The following is a 17,795-nucleotide window of genomic DNA, read 5'->3' as shown; positions in this document are numbered from 1 at the left end:
TTGATCAGAAAATGTATTGATTTGAAGCATGTTATTTATTTTTAGAAGATATCGTTACACACTATACACTAATTATTGAATTTAAATAGTACCTAAACGTACCAAATAAAGTATATCTTTTCTTATTTGCTGGGAGGAATAATTTTGGTGACTCTTTAAGAAGCAGAAAAGTGAGTGAGATAGAACTAGAGGAACTATTTTACTAATTGTCTCTATCCACACTCAAGCCATTGATGTTTAGATTCAATGAGATGGTTTCGTTTAGAGATGCCTAGCTTTTGAATGTGAGTGAAGCTTTTATTGGAAAGCATCAATTTTGCTATTACAAGGGTCTGTTTTACAGTTGAATAATTATGAATTCCTTGTGCTCTCTGCCAAAAGTCTTTTTCTTTCTAGAATGACTCGATTACTCAAGTTTCAGTGGATTTTATTCCAAGGTCATACAAATTAGTACTATGTTTGATGGCTGCACTTATGGCTTTTTAATAATGGACAAGGGTTCAATCCACCCCCTTGCTAGCAGCTAGAATGAAGACTAGACAAGTTTTGATGATGACATGAATATTTACTTGCTATGCCAGCAGTCGTTTTTCCCAGTAATTGAGGTGTAGCCTTTATTTAGAGGTGCATCATTTTAAAAAAATGACAAGTAATAATATTCTTCTTAGTATTGCTTTTTGTTAAAATATTTTTAATTAAAAAAAGTAGAAAAGAAAAAGAAACAGCTGATTTGCATGTGTGATAAATATTTTAAACTTAGTTTGCCAATTTTTAAGGTTTATATATGTTTTCATTGTCAGTAAAATGAGTAACTTTTGATTTTGATCTTGTAACTCTAAACTTGTAAATAATTATTTTCCGTTCTTGGTATCTTATGACATTCGTTAACTGCTTATATATTGAACGAGTGGTGCATATAAAGATTGGTCTAGTTCGTAAAAATTAAATGCATATCTCACACTAATATAGATTTGATTTTTGCTATCAGACATTATTAATTTATAAGTATTTTTATAAAAGTTTATTAAACTTTGAGGTTTGATCTACCCTTATCCTCCTAAGTCTTTGGAACCAAACTCGTGGCCAAGAGACTATCTCATCTACGTAGTACTCATTAATATCTTGATACAATATCAATATTTGACTATTTGACGCTTATAGAATTATTTTCAATATCTCTAAAATAAATATATTTACTTATCTTAAAATGAATGTTAGGGAACCAGAAATAGTGTTTCAAATTTTAGAGGCATAAAAATTATAAAAAAAATTACAAGAATTAAAACTAAAATTCATCATTCAGTGAAAAAAATCAATCATTTTTACTAGAACCAAAATAACGATTTCAAATTTTAGAAGAAAAAAAATTATAGGAATCAGAATAAAATATTGATTAATTTCATAGAGATTAAAAACACGTTTAAACTTTTTTTTAAATATATATTTTGTCTTTTCCGGTGTTCTTTACCCTTGTTCAGTGTTATATATTCGTCTCATTACATATGGCAATTTTTGGTATCCAATAGGAACGTTGGGATGTGTTATACATGGGCATCCAGGCAGGGTTAGAATCATCCAATCCAAGGTTCCATTAATTTTCTATAAGCAAAAAGATACGTATCTCTTCCATAAAACAAATCCACGCATCCTTGTCTCTTTATAGTTGTGCCTCATAAAATAATCCTTTTTCACACAACGTAAGTAAGGAATAAATCCAGATTATCCTATTCTTAATGATGTTATAATATTGTGAAAGCTTTGTTCAAGTTTCATGTTCATGTATTTCTCTCCTTTAAGATAGGGGCTGTCTGTTGGGTCGGTTTCAAAGTGTATCTTTTAACTTTTCTTAATTTCATCAAAATAATGGAATGGATAGAGATGTTGTGTTTATAGACTACTAGTCTTTATTTAGATTTTGTGTTTTTATTTTTATTTTTTTTGGCTTCATTGGAAAAGAGATGTTGCGTTTAAAATTATGTAGAATTACTTTGTGTGGAATTATTTTTAAAAGATTAGGTGCATGTTTGGGTTAAAGTTGGAAAACTTAATTTGGACATAATTTATGTTTTCTAAACTGAGTTTGAAAAAAAAAATTATCTTGTTTTTATAGAAATTCATACAAGTGTGTAAATGTATTTTTGAAGGTTACGAAATATGTAATAAAACGAAGTATTCCCGACCAGTCGGAATCCATACATGCTCTAGTGTGACTGAAATATGTACAGAAATTAATATATTCCCAAACTGAGTATTTTTCTTTAACATGTGTGGAAACTCCACACTAATAATGTTACAGTAATAAAAAAATGACTTTTATATTATTATGATCTTAGATATTTTTCATTAACATGGTTGATAAATAAAATCTATCCTTTTAAATGTGATTAGGAATTTAATATTAGATTTGTGCATATAGAAAACTACTTATTTAAAAAGACTTATTTAAAAAGGTCATTCTCTTAATATAGTTCTTGACTTCAGGCCTAAAGATACTTGGGATTCATTCAAAAAATTACTTTTATTATAGGAAACTTGTTGATGGAACGAGTATGGAAATGGCTTTGTTATTTATTTCCTTAAAGAAATAACTAAGAAAATAATAATAATTATTTCATTAAAACTGTAATAAAAATATTTGATAATATTAAATGTTACGATTTTTTAGTAAAATAATATTTTTAATAATAAAAAATATATAGACTACTCCTTCATGTTTCATATACAAGGAAAAAAATACGACATATTAATTAAAAAAATTAGTTAATCATATTTAATTATATTAATTTTAATTAATTTTTTTAACTTATTCTTTATGAGAATTTAATATTAACAATAAGAAAAAATCATTAAAATTAACACCTCAAATAAATGATATTTTAAAAATAAGTATTAAATAAGGTAAAATTAGTTAATTATAGTGTAGACACATTTTTCACTATCACCTAATTAAAAATATCATATATATAATAAATTTATTCACTTATATAATAATTATCTTAAAATTTTAATAAATTAATTGATAATGTACAAATTTGTTATATTCACTGTGAGTGCTAGTTAAACTCTAGTTTTAATTCTTTATTTTTATTTTCCTACAAATATTCTTTTTTGAAAGAATTGTTAAACTACTAAATGTAAACACCTCTCTTAATTAATGAAATACTGGTAATATCTCACTCATTGATTTTAAAATAATGAATGTGATAACTGACTATTAACTATTTTGTGAAGTTGAATATTTTTCAATCCACCTATATCAAGACCAATTCAACTCTATTTAATGGTTGGGTTGATATTTAATATTGTGTAACAATAGAATTTCTTTCAACATCATTAAATAATATTTGACAATTTTTATTTTATTTTATTTTAAAAACAATTCTGCAATCCAACCCAACTCACAAGAGAGTTGAACCTGTGTGCTTATTGTTGGGTTGGTATATGATAGTCTGTGTTTATCAATAGAATTCCGTTAGATGCAATAAGAATTTATTTGAACATCGATCATTAAATAATATTTGACAATTTTTTTTGAAAAAAAATCAAAATAAAATTTTCAAATAATAAAATTAATTTCGAGAAAGATAACAACTTTTTTATTTTGAATTAAAATTAAATATATTTTTAGTCTCCATAGTCATATTCATTTTCAGTTAAGAAAATAAATTATCTTTTTTTATTGTTTCATTTATAATAATATATCATATGCTATCCTTAAAAAATGACTTTTTATAAAGAATAAAAATCACATATAGTATTTATATAAATGAGAGATGAAAATGAAATGATTTTTTTAAAACTAAAAACGAGCATTATCCTATTTACAAAACTATATTATATATATATATATATATATATGTTGATAAGAAGTTATTTTGGCGCAAAACAACTCTTGAAATTTATTTAACTTTTATAATTTTACTTTCAAAATATCATTCTCATATATAAATCAATTTTTAAATACAGTTCTTTTCATAAATAATTTTATTAAAATCTAAAACATAAGTTAAAATCAGTCAGCTCATATAGTGACAGCCCATTGAACAATAATAGTATCCATACTAAAAAATTGACAGCACATTACCCTTTAAAATTACCAAATGAAGGATACAAAGGGATTGCTTATTAATTACTCTCTGTAATTTGTTGAGAAGAACTTGGCCCTGCACATGGGTTGAGAACCTCCAAGTCGTGTTGGTCAGGGAAATTTATAAAATTGTCTTACGTGCATTGTTAAATCGATCCTTTGCATGTGAAGAACAAATCATACAGTACTCGCAAATCAAGTTACTTCCATGTACCGGATCCGTATCTGAGTCCCAAGATAAGAACAGATCTTAGACACTATTGAATATTGATGCTATAAAATATTAATAAAATTGAAGTTGGTTCCTCCAAAATTAAAGAAGCCAAACTCAATAAAGTTATCGATTATTATATATTTCATACTGTATTCAATTTATGTATTAGCCAAATGTATACACGAGCTGTGTTACTCAAGCATATATGACATAGGTAGTATAAAAAAAAGTGATGACATAGGTGAGGTTTTTTTGACAGCATGTTTTCTTTCTCTCTCTTTATTGGTTTATAAGTAAAAAAATGATTTTCAGAAAGTGATACGTGTCATTTCCTTGTTTCTTATTTATATACAAGTACAAGTTAAATTTATATTCATATAGTCTAACAAATGATGATAAAAGTCTGTCGCTATTGTTCAATAAACATTTGGGAAGGGAATAGAACATTTGGCCTGATTTCTTGTTTAAGCCAAACAAAGAGGGAAGAAGCACGCCCAAACTATTATAATAAGTGGTTAATGAAGTCAAGAATATATTAAAGCTCTTAAATTGGACTTTACTTCAACCTAATAATAATAAGTGGTACTAAGGAAGGAGATGAATAAATAAGGTAGTATTTTTATTTTAGTCAAATATACATGCATAAAGAAAGAAGAAGAAGAAGGAAATTGAAAGTTTTCTCTCTCTTATCTAGTTGTTTATATTTCACTCTCTTATTGCTTAATCATTCGATCAAACCTACACATATTCAATCAAAGCTAGGCACATTTATTTAGCGATAAATGGTTTTTTTTATTTGTTCATCAGTTTTTGCAATCTTTGCCTCATTCATAATGAAAATAACAATTAACTAAAGTGCTAACAAATAACCATATTTTTTAAATATGTTATCAGGGTTTAAAATCTTTGTACTTGCACGTAGAAAAATATCTGTTACAATATGTTAATTTTTCAACTGAGTTTTAGTATTTTAAATATTAATTTTTTACTTTCGATTAAGTTCATTCAAAAAAATAATGATTATTTTTATTAAAAAAATTATTTATTTATAAAGAAATGGTATTTTTTTTCTCTTGTACGGCAATGTTGGTGATCAGTCAAAAGGGGGAACAATATGTAGCCAAAGCTGTGGCAACAAACAATACAATCCCCCCTTTGCCATCTTCCTAACTAAGCTTCACTGTTTCTCATTATCATCATCTTCCTCCTTAATTCAATTTCAGAACCCTTCCTGTTCCTTTCTTCACTTCCCAATTCAATGAACACCCAAACCCCAATACTCACGTGCTTGCCACGTGTCCCTTGAAATTACCCTTTTTTTCTTCTTCTTCCACTCACCCACAAATCCACTTCCCCCCAAGCTTCTACCCTCTTTAAAAAGCTTTTCAAAGTTTGAATCTTTAGCACAAAACAACAAGACCCAGAAATTTTTTTTAGCAATGCTGTGACCAATGATTGAGTAGCGAAGATTCTGTGATCGTTCAGCAATGGGGGTTTGCACTTCGAAGCCGCAGAAGCCGAACCCTTACGCGCTTCGTGAAGCCGAAGCCGAAGCCGACCCTTCTCAAAACCCGAAAACCACACTCAGCCCCGCCGGTGCCGACACCCCTCGCCGGAAAGATGACGTCAGTACCGGAAAACGGTCGCCGTTCTTCCCGTTCTACAGCCCGAGTCCAGCTCGCTTCCTGAAGAAGTCTCCGGCGCCGGCGGGAGGGAGCCGGAGCGCGAGCTCCACGCCGAGGAGGTTTTTCCGGCGGCCGTTCCCGCCGCCGTCGCCGGCGAAGCACATACGGGCGGTGCTTGCGAGGAGGCAGGGGAAAAAGGCGTCGGCGACGGCGGCGATACCGGAGGAGGGGGAGGAGGGTGCGGCGGATTTGGATAAGAGGTTTGGGTTCTCTAAGGAATTCACAAGTAGGTTGGAGGTTGGTGAAGAAGTGGGTCGAGGGCATTTTGGGTATACTTGTTCTGCTAGGTTCAAGAAGGGTGAGCTCAAGGGTCAACAAGTAGCTGTTAAGGTGATACCAAAAGCAAAGGTAATCTTTTAACCTTCAATCTTCAATCCTTAATCTTAATCATATCAAAGGTTAACACTTTTGATTCACCACTTGGTACACATGGCAATACTGCATTAGTCGTTGAGTTCCCACACATTTGCTTGACTAAACTTAAGGTTTTATCTCGTTTTGGTGATTTGTGTGTATAAAGATTGTGTTTTGATCTTCTCCCCTTTTGTTGCCAGATGACTACAGCAATTGCTATTGAAGATGTGAGAAGGGAGGTGAAAATACTTCGAGCTTTGAATGGACACAACAATCTGATACAGTTCTATGATGCATTTGAAGACCAAGATAATGTCTACATTGTAATGGAGTAAGTTTGGGATGCCTGTTTCCTCTTCAAAGTATATTGTAACAGTAGTGTTTTATGGCCGTCCTAGTAAAGTTTAATAATACTTCTTTTTTTTTTATTTCAAATAAAATAGCTTGTGCTAACCTCAGATAATACAACCTTTTTAGTGACACCAGCACTATGTATTAGGCTATAAAAAAAATTGTTGACAGAATGCCCATTGCTTATTGATTTCTTTTGCCTTTTGATGATTTTGTAATTGGCTGGATCCTATTGACGTTTCAGGTTATGTGAAGGGGGGGAGCTCTTAGATATGATATTATCAAGGTATTCGTAAAATACCAGCTTTTCCTTTTCTAATTACGATAATAAAAAAATAAAATAAAAAATTGACCTTTGGAATTGCACCTTGCCACTAACTAACTATATGGTTGATTTCTTCTTTAGAGGAGGGAAATACTCAGAAGATGATGCAAAGGCTGTCATGGTACAGATACTTAATGTTGTTGCATTTTGTCATCTTCAGGGTGTGGTACACCGAGATCTTAAGCCAGAGGTGAGCACATTTGTATCCATTTCTTTCAGATGGTTAAAGCCTATCTGCTACATTTTCAAAGATTCATCTTAATACCCTAGTATGGAAATGCTAAGCGGGGCATGGATGGGTTACTCATTTAACTGTCTTAATTTTACACCCCCTCCCAAAGAAATCCCTCTCTTCATTATTCTTGTGTCACAGTGGCTTGGTGCTAACTTTAGAGTTGGATTAAGCCTAGAAGTATTATGTCACTTTTATTTTTATTTTTTGGCTGGCAAAGGTTGTAGAATGTTTGATAAAGCTTACTAACTTTTTTGAGGAGTCTAGCTAGACTGGATTTTGGAATATCTAGATAGCCTTTAATTTAGCCTTTTTGTTTCCTTTTGATGGTTTTGTTTGATTTTTCTTTTCCCTTTTGGTTTCATACATCATTCAGTTGCAGTATATAGGTCAATATAAGCCATGAATATATGACATAACTTTTTGCTGTTTCATTCAGTTCACCAGTCACTTTGGCACAGCTCAAGCATTAAACTAGCTTATTCAACATAGGTTTTAGTATTTAAAAAACAAAGTAAATTACAGCAAAATAAATTCCATGAAGAAATTGTTTTCCCATATAAACCCCTTTGTTTGTATAGTATGAATGAATAACTAATATATTCAAGATTTCAAGGATAATTCTAACTCCCTTGCCATTTTCTTCAGAATTTCTTGTATGCTAAAAAGGATGAAAGTTCTGAGTTGAAAGCTATAGACTTTGGGTTATCGGATTTTGTCAGACCAGGTCTTCCTTCACAATTCCTTACTTGGTAGTTGGTAGTAGTATCCTTTGTCTCATGAGTTTGACAATGTTCTTACTTCTTGTATCACATCTTACAGATGAAAGGCTTAATGATATTGTTGGAAGTGCATACTATGTGGCCCCTGAAGTTCTCCATAGATCTTATGGCACAGAGGCTGATGTGTGGAGTATAGGTGTGATAGCATATATTTTATTATGTGGCAGTCGTCCATTTTGGGCCCGAACAGAGTCTGGTATTTTTAGGGCAGTTTTGAAAGCTGATCCAAGCTTTGACGAAACACCGTGGCCATCTTTGTCTTTAGAAGCTAAAGATTTTGTCAAACGCATATTGAATAAGGATCCACGGAAACGAATATCTGCTGCTCAGGCTCTAAGTGAGTTATTTTTCTTGCCTCTATCATCAATTTCAATAACATTTAGTAAGACATTTTTCAAGTTGTCAGCCATAATCTTGTGCTTGCAGGTCATCCTTGGATACGAAATTGCAATAATGTAAAAGTTCCACTGGATATTTTAATATTTAAGCTCATGAAGACATATATGAGATCTTCATCCTTACGCAAGGCTGCCTTGAGGGTGTGTATTTTAATTGTTAAAAGAAAAGTTGAACTGCTTTTTTTGTGGTTGCTATGCTTCCTGTTGGAATGAAGTATTCCAACTTCATTCCAACCCTCATGTTAGAAAATGATATATAATCTTCTGACCACAAGTATTTTCAATTTATTTCTCTCCTGTAAACCTCTGAGATTTGATTTTCTTTAAAAGAAAAAAATTGATATCCTAAGTCCTAACTGACAGTTGTATATTGTTGGAGCTGTGTTGTATATTTCTAATTTTCAGCTAACAACATTGGGGATGTGTGATACTAACTTATATGTATGCATGCTGCAATTGAATTCAAAGTTCTGACACCAGTCTTTTACTTCCTAAATACACTGGAATGTAATTCACACTTAAAATTAACTCTCTGGTTTAAATTGTACTAGTTAATTTTATTTGTCTCTTTGGCAGGCCTTGTCAAAAACATTGACTGCTGATGAACTCTATTATCTGAGAGGGCAATTTGCACTGCTAGAACCAAGCAAAAATGGTAGCATATCTTTAGAGAACGTTAACAAGGTTGGTTATCACTTCAATGTTTCGTGTATGAAAATTATCCCTTTGTTGGATTCCACAAGTTTTTCTCATTCTTACTCTGGGCAGGCCTTGATGAAATACGCAACAGATGCCATGAAAGAGTCTCGCATCCCTGACTTCCTTTCATCGGTAATATTACCTTGTTCTTTGTATGTAGAGATCCCTTAATTTGACTTTTTTCAGTCTCATATGTTTTCCTTCTATTGCCCTTTTTGTGACAGCTGAACTCGTTACAATATAGAAGGATGGATTTTGAAGAATTTTGTGCAGCTGCATTGAGTGTGCATCAACTTGAAGCTCTTGATCGTTGGGAACAACATGCCCGCTGTGCATATGAACTCTTTGATAAAGACGGAAACAGGGCTATTGTCATTGAAGAGCTTGCTTCAGTAAGTTAACATATAATTGAGTATCTGCATCTCATAGCATCTCTTGCATAATTTAATGCATATTTATTTTGTTGGTTTCTGCCACTTCATATATATATATATATATATATACTCATACTGATTGACTCTCTAATCTTACGGAGTCATAAGCATTTGTAAATTACATTTTTTTCAAATGTTCAAGAATCAAGAGTATATATGGCTAATCACCATCATATTTCTTCAAAATGTTGTTTTAGGAACTTGGACTTGGTCCCTCTATCCCTGTTCATGTCGTTCTTCATGATTGGATACGCCATACTGATGGCAAGTTAAGTTTTCTTGGGTTTGTCAAATTATTACACGGTGTGTCTAGCCGAAGCCTTGCAAAGGTTCAATGAAATTTAAAGCAGAAGCCCTATGGATATGCTGAATTTTCTCTGCCTTGTGTGGCTCGACCATAGTTGAATTTGTATCTAGTGCGTGCTGGAACTAATTATTGTTGTCTTGTTGCTATCTGAAGCTCTTGCTAGCACACACCCATTTAAAGTACAGGTTCATAATGAAATGCAACTCTGATTCTTTTGAAGGGAGCTCAAATTGTAAAATAGTCTACAGATCTGGTTTAAGAATTAATATATGAATTGTAGATTTAGATTAGCTTTCTCTTGATGGGTGGTAATAATTTCCTGTCACCTGTATTAATGAATACTTTTGTACACACGGTACATTTGTGAGTCTTCAAATTTTACTCTTATTTTTGTTGTTGTATTTTGTGTTATGTTACACATTCTTTGAATCAATTACTTTTCCTCGTACCATGATTTGGTGTGATTGTTGACGATTTTAGCTGTTTAAGAAACTTGTTCCCATAACAAATAAGATCAGTCACTATCTCTTCTGCCAACTTGCTGTGCCGAATGGTTTTTCTAGTGGTAACTTGTTTGTATTTCTGATGTGTATGAGTTTGAAAAAAGGGATACCTATAAAAGACACTTGTTTGTATTTCAGTTTCAGTAAGAGTTCGGTTCAGAGTTATAGTAATTCAAATGAATAGTGGTCTATACTTGGTGGACTTTTTCTTTTATATACTGACCTTATTAGGTCCTGGGGTCTTTGGGTCTGCGTGTTATGATTACTAGTTACGTAATACATTTCTTAATCTTGTTTAGGTGTTTCTGGTCAATTAATTATCTTTAAGTGGATTTTATTAACTATAATCGTGGGTTAATGGTACTCTTGTATATCTTGAAAATTGAGACGTGTTATATGGAATATGTGAACATATGATGGCATCATAGGATATGTGTGTCTTTTCCTCTTACTCAAATCTGGTATAAAACTAAAAATATAGTGGAAGCTGTGGAACGATTCCAATTGTTTAGAAAGTGTAAACAATGTCCACCATGATGCACATTCCGATAAGCTCACTCTCCGAATCCTAGCCGAGTCAATCGTGTCGTATCTTTCAATTCTAGTTCAATTTTCAATATTTTGTTTTGGTATTTGTGTTACCGGCTTATAGTTTATACTTTATATACATTTCCAATATACATTTGCGATATACTAGTACATGGACAAGCATCTAGTTACTGCATTTCCGTTGTTGGTCTCTTCTAGGAAACAGGAATTGGTGCATTCGGAAAAAAAATTATGGTAAAGTGCAGAATGAACGGAACGTGCATGCACTATCTGCTTTGATTACAGAATTTGAATTCATTCTTGCCATTTGTTAAAATGTAATGTTATGATGATACCAAAATAAACTTCGTAATAAACAATTATTGATTGTATTTTAGTTGTTTTCATAACTTTTTGTCATAATATAATATATCATGCTCGAAAAAATTCATTAATGTTAAGTAGTTTCATTACCCCCCTACAAAAACAGTAGTTTCATTACTCTTTTCTTACTTCACATCTACGGTTTCCAACAGTTGGTGTCGTGTTTAAAAAAAATTAAGAGTTTCTGTTGTCTTCGTTTTGAACTATCTTTTTCCATTAGATTGGCTTTAGGTACCTGCTCGTAAAGTCTTACCATTAGCGTGTTTTGTTGCTATCACCATCATGATGATTTTCAACATCTGAATGAAAGTCACAACTTCTAACTTTTGCACCAATTGTTGATTTGATGTGATTTCTCCCCTTCCCCAATGCAATTCCAAACACAGGGTATCTAGGTGTGATGTCTGATATCTTGCTGATAGAAAAGATGGCGGTCACAATATGTGAAGCATATTATATGGACCAAAAAACTCATCTAACTATCTTGCAACACAAACAATCGCCTCTGATTTCCACACATTGTCATTATTTTAAGGTAATATGCAGCTAGACTGATGCGGACAACATATTAACATTACATTAGATCAGCTTAACATAGAAGCAGTAGTCTAATGAATTTTCATTAAAGACACTGCAGCTTGAACACCAAACAACCACAAAATCAAACTATGTACTTGAGGCCTAATCAATTTGTTTTCAGCTGGCAATAACATACTTAGAATCTCACTAAAAATGTAACAAAAAAGAAGCAATTTAGGCCCAGAGAAAATGACTATTCGCTATATGATATTTCTGTAAACTGATTTAATCTTCAAGGAGGGGAAAGGATGAAAAACAGAAAACCGAATGGGGAGAGTAAGATGGCATATGGCATTAGAGTTAAAACTAGTCTGAAACATATCATTTCATATACGAATACAGAACAATGTTAGTAGTCCACTACTCCACATTCACATTCACATCCACAAGACTGGAGCTATGCCATTACAGTTAGACGCCACACCACCACCACCAATCTTTATCATGTATTCTACTACTACACCAGGTTACTAACACCAACAAGCTCATAAATTATTCAAAACTAAAACATACTCATAAAAACACACTATGTGTGTTTGATCGAACCCTCCTTCCCCTTACTTGCGAGGCAGTTATAGTAAAAAGCAAGTAACTATCCAATTCCAACTATCTTGAGGATAGTTTCTGGTGCAAATCATCAGCTAGGGCCTGCCTCAAGTTTTCCCCAAAGTAATAAAACGATTTCTCACTATCCATGACTCTAGGAGGAGGTCCACTCTCATCAGGCTCCTTCCACAGCTCCGGTTCAGGTTCCCTCGCAATCTGGCACAGATTATGCAACACACAACAAGCCACGATGGTTTGAGGCGCGTGGCGAACGCCGGTGTTCAAATCCTGAAGAATCTTCCACCTTCCCTTGAGAAGTGCAATGGCTTCCACAACAACAGACCTTCCCTTCATGAGCATTCCATCGAACAGGTTCTGGGCAGGAGTCCCCATTCCACTCGGAGAAAACGGTGTAAGCAAAAACGGCAACAGAGGGAAGCACCAATCCCCGACGACATAAGGGCGGACGTGGTGGCCGCGGACGCTGATGACCTTGTCCCACACGACGTCGCCGGAGGTGAGGCGGTGGTAGAGGAGACTATCGCGGAAGTGCGTGGAGTCATCAGTGCCGCCGGGGGCCTTGACACAAACATCCCAGAAGATCTTCTTATGATCGGACACGACTTGAAGTAGCAACGAAGGGTAGCCGTAGCGGCAGCGGTAGAAGTTAGGGTTAGTATTAGGGTTAGGGTTATTGCGGAGATGGACGGGAGTGGTGTCGATGGCGCCGCACATGTTGGGAAGCGAAGTGAGTTCCTCGAAGGCCTGTGTGGTTTCGAGGAGGCGGCGGCGGCCGACGGGGATCTTGATGAATTCAGGGTAGAGCTTGGTGGCGAGGAGGCGAGTGACCATGTTGGTGATCTTGGAGACGAGGTAAGGGTCGAGGGAGTAGCGGGAGGCGAGGGTTTTGGCGGAGAGGCCGTGGGCGAGGCGGGAGAGGACCATAGCGACGGCGTAGTCGGAAGGGAGGGAAAGGTTGGAGAGGGCGATGTGGGGTTTCAGCTTGTCGACGACGGTGGTGAAGACAGGGTAGGAGAGGCCGTAGAGGGAGCGCCAGTGGGCGTCGCGGAGAGGGGCTTCGAGGGACCAGATGTGTTCTGTTGAGAGGGCGCGGAAGGCGGAGACGGAGTAGTCCGAGGAAGGATTATTGTTGTTGGAATTGGTGGTGGTGGTGTTGTTGTTGTTGGTGGTGGTGGTGGTGGTGGTGGTGGTGAGAGAGGGGCGCGTGGAGGTCACGTAGGAGAGGACAGAGGCGATGGTGAAGAAGAGGAGAGGGGCGATGGAGGAGGAGTGGAGGAGGGAGGAGGGGGTGGAGGCGGAGGAGGAGGAGGAGGAGGAGGAGGAGAGGGCGTCGGAGAGGAGGGAGGTGGTGGGGTCCAGGGAGTTGTGGAGGTGGAGTAGATTGGAGAGCATTACAAGGAAAGATTGATCCATTGACCTATCTTTCTCTTGAGGTGGTTAGGTCCTTCTTCTTCTATGTTTATTGATGGTTGTGTGCGGAGGAGGTACAAAGAAACAACGGTGCTGCTGCTAACTGCTCAGTTACTGCTAAGAAAGGTCTTTGTTTAGGCACAAAAGCCCAATTATCATAGGCCTAAACTAGAGGACACCATATACTGGGCTCCACTACCACAAATTATGACACTTTCTTTGATCGAGCATTCTCCGACCCCATTAATTATCCAAAACAATGAAAAAGAATAACTGATTGAAAGTAGCTATAATATTTTGACTTACTATGAAACTGGCAGAGTAAAAACTTTTTTCATTCACTCATTTTAAGACTTTGTTTTAAGTGGATTGAGTTAGAGCCCAACAAAATCTAGGATTTTTACATGTAGGTGAAAGTAGGTCTATTATGTATATCAACTCCTGGGTTATTGCTTCCTGCACTACCACTTTTACTTCCTACATTTCCCAATTCTTGAATACAATAAAAAGTACAAGAAGCAACAGTATGAGTGTATAAAGTTTTAGCCTCAACCCTAACACCTTAAATCCAAATTAATGTAAAACTAATTCAGTATGAGCACACAACAAATTCTAGGGAGCAACTATTTTCACTATCAGATTTACTATTTAAAATATCCACATGTGATTTAATTTATTTTTTTTCAAAAATGTTCTTTTGACAAAAATAAGTTCCACCAACAAAATACACAAACTATTTCACTTATTACTTCAAAATTAATTCATGAAAATAATATCATTTTGATAAATCTTTTTCACCTCTTACCGATAACATGCATCTAAACATATCATTTAACCTGTTACTTCAAAATGGTCATTGGTGTAACATAGTAAGATGTATGTCACATCATTATAGTGATAGAGATTATTCTACAAAAATTTAAAAGTTATTAACAAATTAATCATGCATATTATGTGTACATATTAATCATTGACATCATTGAACTGGAATCTCAAATCATTTTTGAGGTATTGATACACCATGAAAAGATTAAGAATAAGTTAATTATGACACATTGAAATGTAGGATAAGTTGCTTAATTATTATTAGCAAACTCAATCATGATGCCAATGACTCGTTTAACATACTAACATTTTTTTTTGTGTTAAATTAACATAACATATTTGATACTTCAGGTTTCTTTTATAATAGTATTTTGGTATTAATTTATATTTTGTCTTAGTAAAAAAAAAACAAATAAAACGAGCACATACTCTGACTTTTTTTTTATCCTTAATTATTTAAAATTTACGAGTCAATAATTTCGGCTGATGGTGACGCGTGTCTCCTGCCTCCAGCTAATCTAGAGGACCATATTTGAAGTTTCTCAAGTTCTACGGTATCTGTATGTATCACTATGTATGCAAATCAACTAGCATTTATTTGGTAAATAAGGTATTTACTACATACAAAATATAAAGAATAAAGTATAAAAATTAGTAAAATATAATAACACAATTATTTAATTTTTTGAAGTTTGAACAATTTTCAAATTTAATTTCAGTGATAAAAAATTAATTTATTGATAGTAAACATTGATAAAAAAATATTAAAGAAAGTCAAAAAATTTCTTTAAATGAATAACTAAAACTTAAAACATTAATTTAATGTTATGAAAACTTAATAAATATTAAATATCTTTAATTCTGAGAGAATATAGTTAAGTTTGATTAAGGTTTCTTTTATTTCATTATTATTATTATTTTCATTTCACTATCTAAAGTAATAAATAATTAAAATTAAATTAAAACATTTAAAGTGAGATTTTTTTTTAAAGAAAAAAGAAAACTATGATAAATATGATATACATATTAGCTTAAATTTATTCATTTTAATCAAATCTCAATAATATTTAAAAATACTATTATATATGTTTCAAATGAGATCAATTCTTAAAAATGAAAAATGACAACAACCAATAATAACCATTACATTATAATTAAAAACAATAAAGGTTGCGACTAAAAATTCTTTAAAGCAAATCATGTACTCTCTTAAAGCAAATCACGAAACTGGTGAAGAAATAGTTGCATAGGGCTATTGTGATTTATTCAACAGTTTCGGGCATTGTGCTTTTCAATGATCCTTTTGCTTACAATAACTACATTTGTCATAACTCCAATAGGAGCAATTCTACCCATTTAATTGCACACTAATAGATTAAAAAAAAAAAAAAACATCACTTTCACTAGCCATTACAACAAATCACAATTAGAAAACAATAAAGAGAGAACATACAATGGAGAGAAAGCTCAGTTTTTTGCAAATGAGTCACTGCAAAACCCTAGATGTGGAGCTTCAAATAGGATCAACCGAAAGAATATTGCAAATGGGTTGTCCAAACAGCTGCTATTGCAACAGTTAATGCAAATGCTCACAAATTGCAACAAGAAGGTGAACATTTTCAAATTTTGCAAATGAGTCACCACAAAACCTAGGTGCAGAGCTTCAAATAGGGTCAACTGAAGACTACAAAAATTCCAGAAACGTGAACCCCTCCCCCCCACAAAATAAAAAAAAAAAAAAAAAAAATAGAGTTGCTTCCACAAATCACTTTTCTCCCTCTTCATACCTCGTCTCGATGATCCAACCTGACAGAATGAAGAAAATTGAATTCCGAACCCTGTCAAAATTCAGCTGAATTCTATGGTTAAGGAATCAGCTATTGCAAATAAAAAAACATTGTTGTTTGATGGAGTGTGGACTGCACGAACTACACTATAGATGACTGATAGTGTGGAAGGAGTGAAAAGAGAGATGAAGAGATTTAACTCTATTCAACCCAAATACAAAGTCTGAATATACAAGAGACAAAGGGGAAATATAAATCCAATAAGTAATAAAACTATACTATCCATACATATAACTGAAATATAAAAAAATATATTATTTAACATTATCTATAGTTATATTGTATATTCCATAAAAAAAAATCTATAGTTTTAGCTTAACCTTTAGGTAAATTTAGTGATACAAATTACATGGGAAATAAATTGAGAAAATGTGCAACATTAATTATTAGAGTAACGTATAGTTCACCTAAGTTTAATTTTACCCCACCCGATGTTTTCAAGTCAAGCTAGAGACTTCTTAAATTACAATGAATGAATTTCGGGTAAACAAGCCATATACAGCTTATCTTTTTGGTTTAAAATTACAAAAGTAATTCTAATATAAAATTGCTTGTTCCAACTTTTAATACTGGAGAAGGGAAAATTTGTTGTTTTTAGCTTAAAATTACTTTTAAGCTCTCTCAACTTTAATCCAAAATTAGACATAATCTATTGGTCTTCGTCTTGTAGCTGAATGATAAAGTCAAAATGATTTCGATCATGGATTACTTAGTGATCCATTTAATCCCCTCTAATAACCAACCAATTTTCAACTCTATATTTTCAACCTTATTTTTTTCTACTTGATCTATGCATACATTTCACCATGGTATTATGATAGTCCTCTGTGACTAGGACGACCCCGCATAGAAAATGAGCATAAATATATTGTGTTAACGTGGCCTTATATGGCCACTTATACTCGATCCTAATATATTATGTGTTGTATTGTACACTCCAAAGTGGCACATAATAAGTTATATATATATATAAAAGTGGCACATAATAAAGTAGGCGAGAAAAGTGTAGTAGCTAACAAATTGTAGAGCTTCATAATCATTTGGGTTTCCTCTTCAATGGACAGAAGTTGCCTTTACATAAAGACAGCTATGCATGCATGGCTTGGCTATGTCGTTTTTCATTCTTTTCCTAAAAAACATTTGCCTTTTTCTTTTTCTTTTAAGGGACTGCGTAACCACATGCATGAACATGAGCATGCATGCATGGATAAATAAGAACGGACCTCCGTTCTTTCTTTTTATACCTTTAGCTGGAAATTATCATATGCTCGAATCAGCGTGCTA

The 17,795-nt window shown here is 33.5% G+C and overlaps 2 protein-coding genes across 2 annotated transcripts; one reads left to right on the top strand and one right to left on the bottom strand.

Annotated features, from left to right (window-relative positions):
* Positions 1-5,403: 5,403 nt before the first annotated feature.
* LOC114388788 (CDPK-related kinase 5-like) lies at positions 5,404-10,316 on the top strand. Its single transcript, XM_028349413.1, has 11 exons — positions 5,404-6,334; positions 6,541-6,671; positions 6,936-6,977; positions 7,098-7,206; positions 7,897-7,975; positions 8,071-8,367; positions 8,457-8,569; positions 9,005-9,112; positions 9,197-9,259; positions 9,352-9,519; positions 9,759-10,316. Exons 1-11 carry the CDS (start codon positions 5,789-5,791, stop codon positions 9,897-9,899), a joined length of 1,797 nt encoding a protein of 598 aa, XP_028205214.1. The 5' UTR covers positions 5,404-5,788; the 3' UTR covers positions 9,900-10,316.
* Positions 10,317-12,151: 1,835 nt separating this feature from the next.
* Positions 12,152-14,035, bottom strand: LOC114388772 (protein ANTAGONIST OF LIKE HETEROCHROMATIN PROTEIN 1-like). The gene has a single exon (XM_028349412.1). It carries the CDS (start codon positions 13,840-13,842, stop codon positions 12,469-12,471), a length of 1,374 nt encoding a protein of 457 aa, XP_028205213.1. The 5' UTR covers positions 13,843-14,035; the 3' UTR covers positions 12,152-12,468.
* Between the last annotated feature and the right edge of the window lie 3,760 nt (positions 14,036-17,795).

Source organism: Glycine soja, chromosome 2 (assembly GCF_004193775.1).
Source record: "Glycine soja cultivar W05 chromosome 2, ASM419377v2, whole genome shotgun sequence".
NCBI lineage: Eukaryota > Viridiplantae > Streptophyta > Magnoliopsida > Fabales > Fabaceae > Glycine > Glycine soja.
Note: the sequence above shows the minus strand (reverse complement) of the source record. Positions and strands in the feature narration are given on the sequence as shown.

Excerpts from the sequence above, each read along its gene's own strand:
- LOC114388788 (XM_028349413.1), top strand. The coding sequence starts at position 5,789 with ATGGGGGTTTGCACTTCGAAGCCGCAGAAGCCGAACCCTTACGCGCTT. Across the intron at positions 8,570-9,004 it reads TACGCAAGGCTGCCTTGAGG|GCCTTGTCAAAAACATTGAC; the intron begins GTGTGTATTTTA and ends TCTCTTTGGCAG. Across the intron at positions 9,520-9,758 it reads TCATTGAAGAGCTTGCTTCA|GAACTTGGACTTGGTCCCTC; the intron begins GTAAGTTAACAT and ends ATGTTGTTTTAG.
- LOC114388772 (XM_028349412.1), bottom strand. The coding sequence starts at position 13,842 with ATGGATCAATCTTTCCTTGTAATGCTCTCCAATCTACTCCACCTCCAC.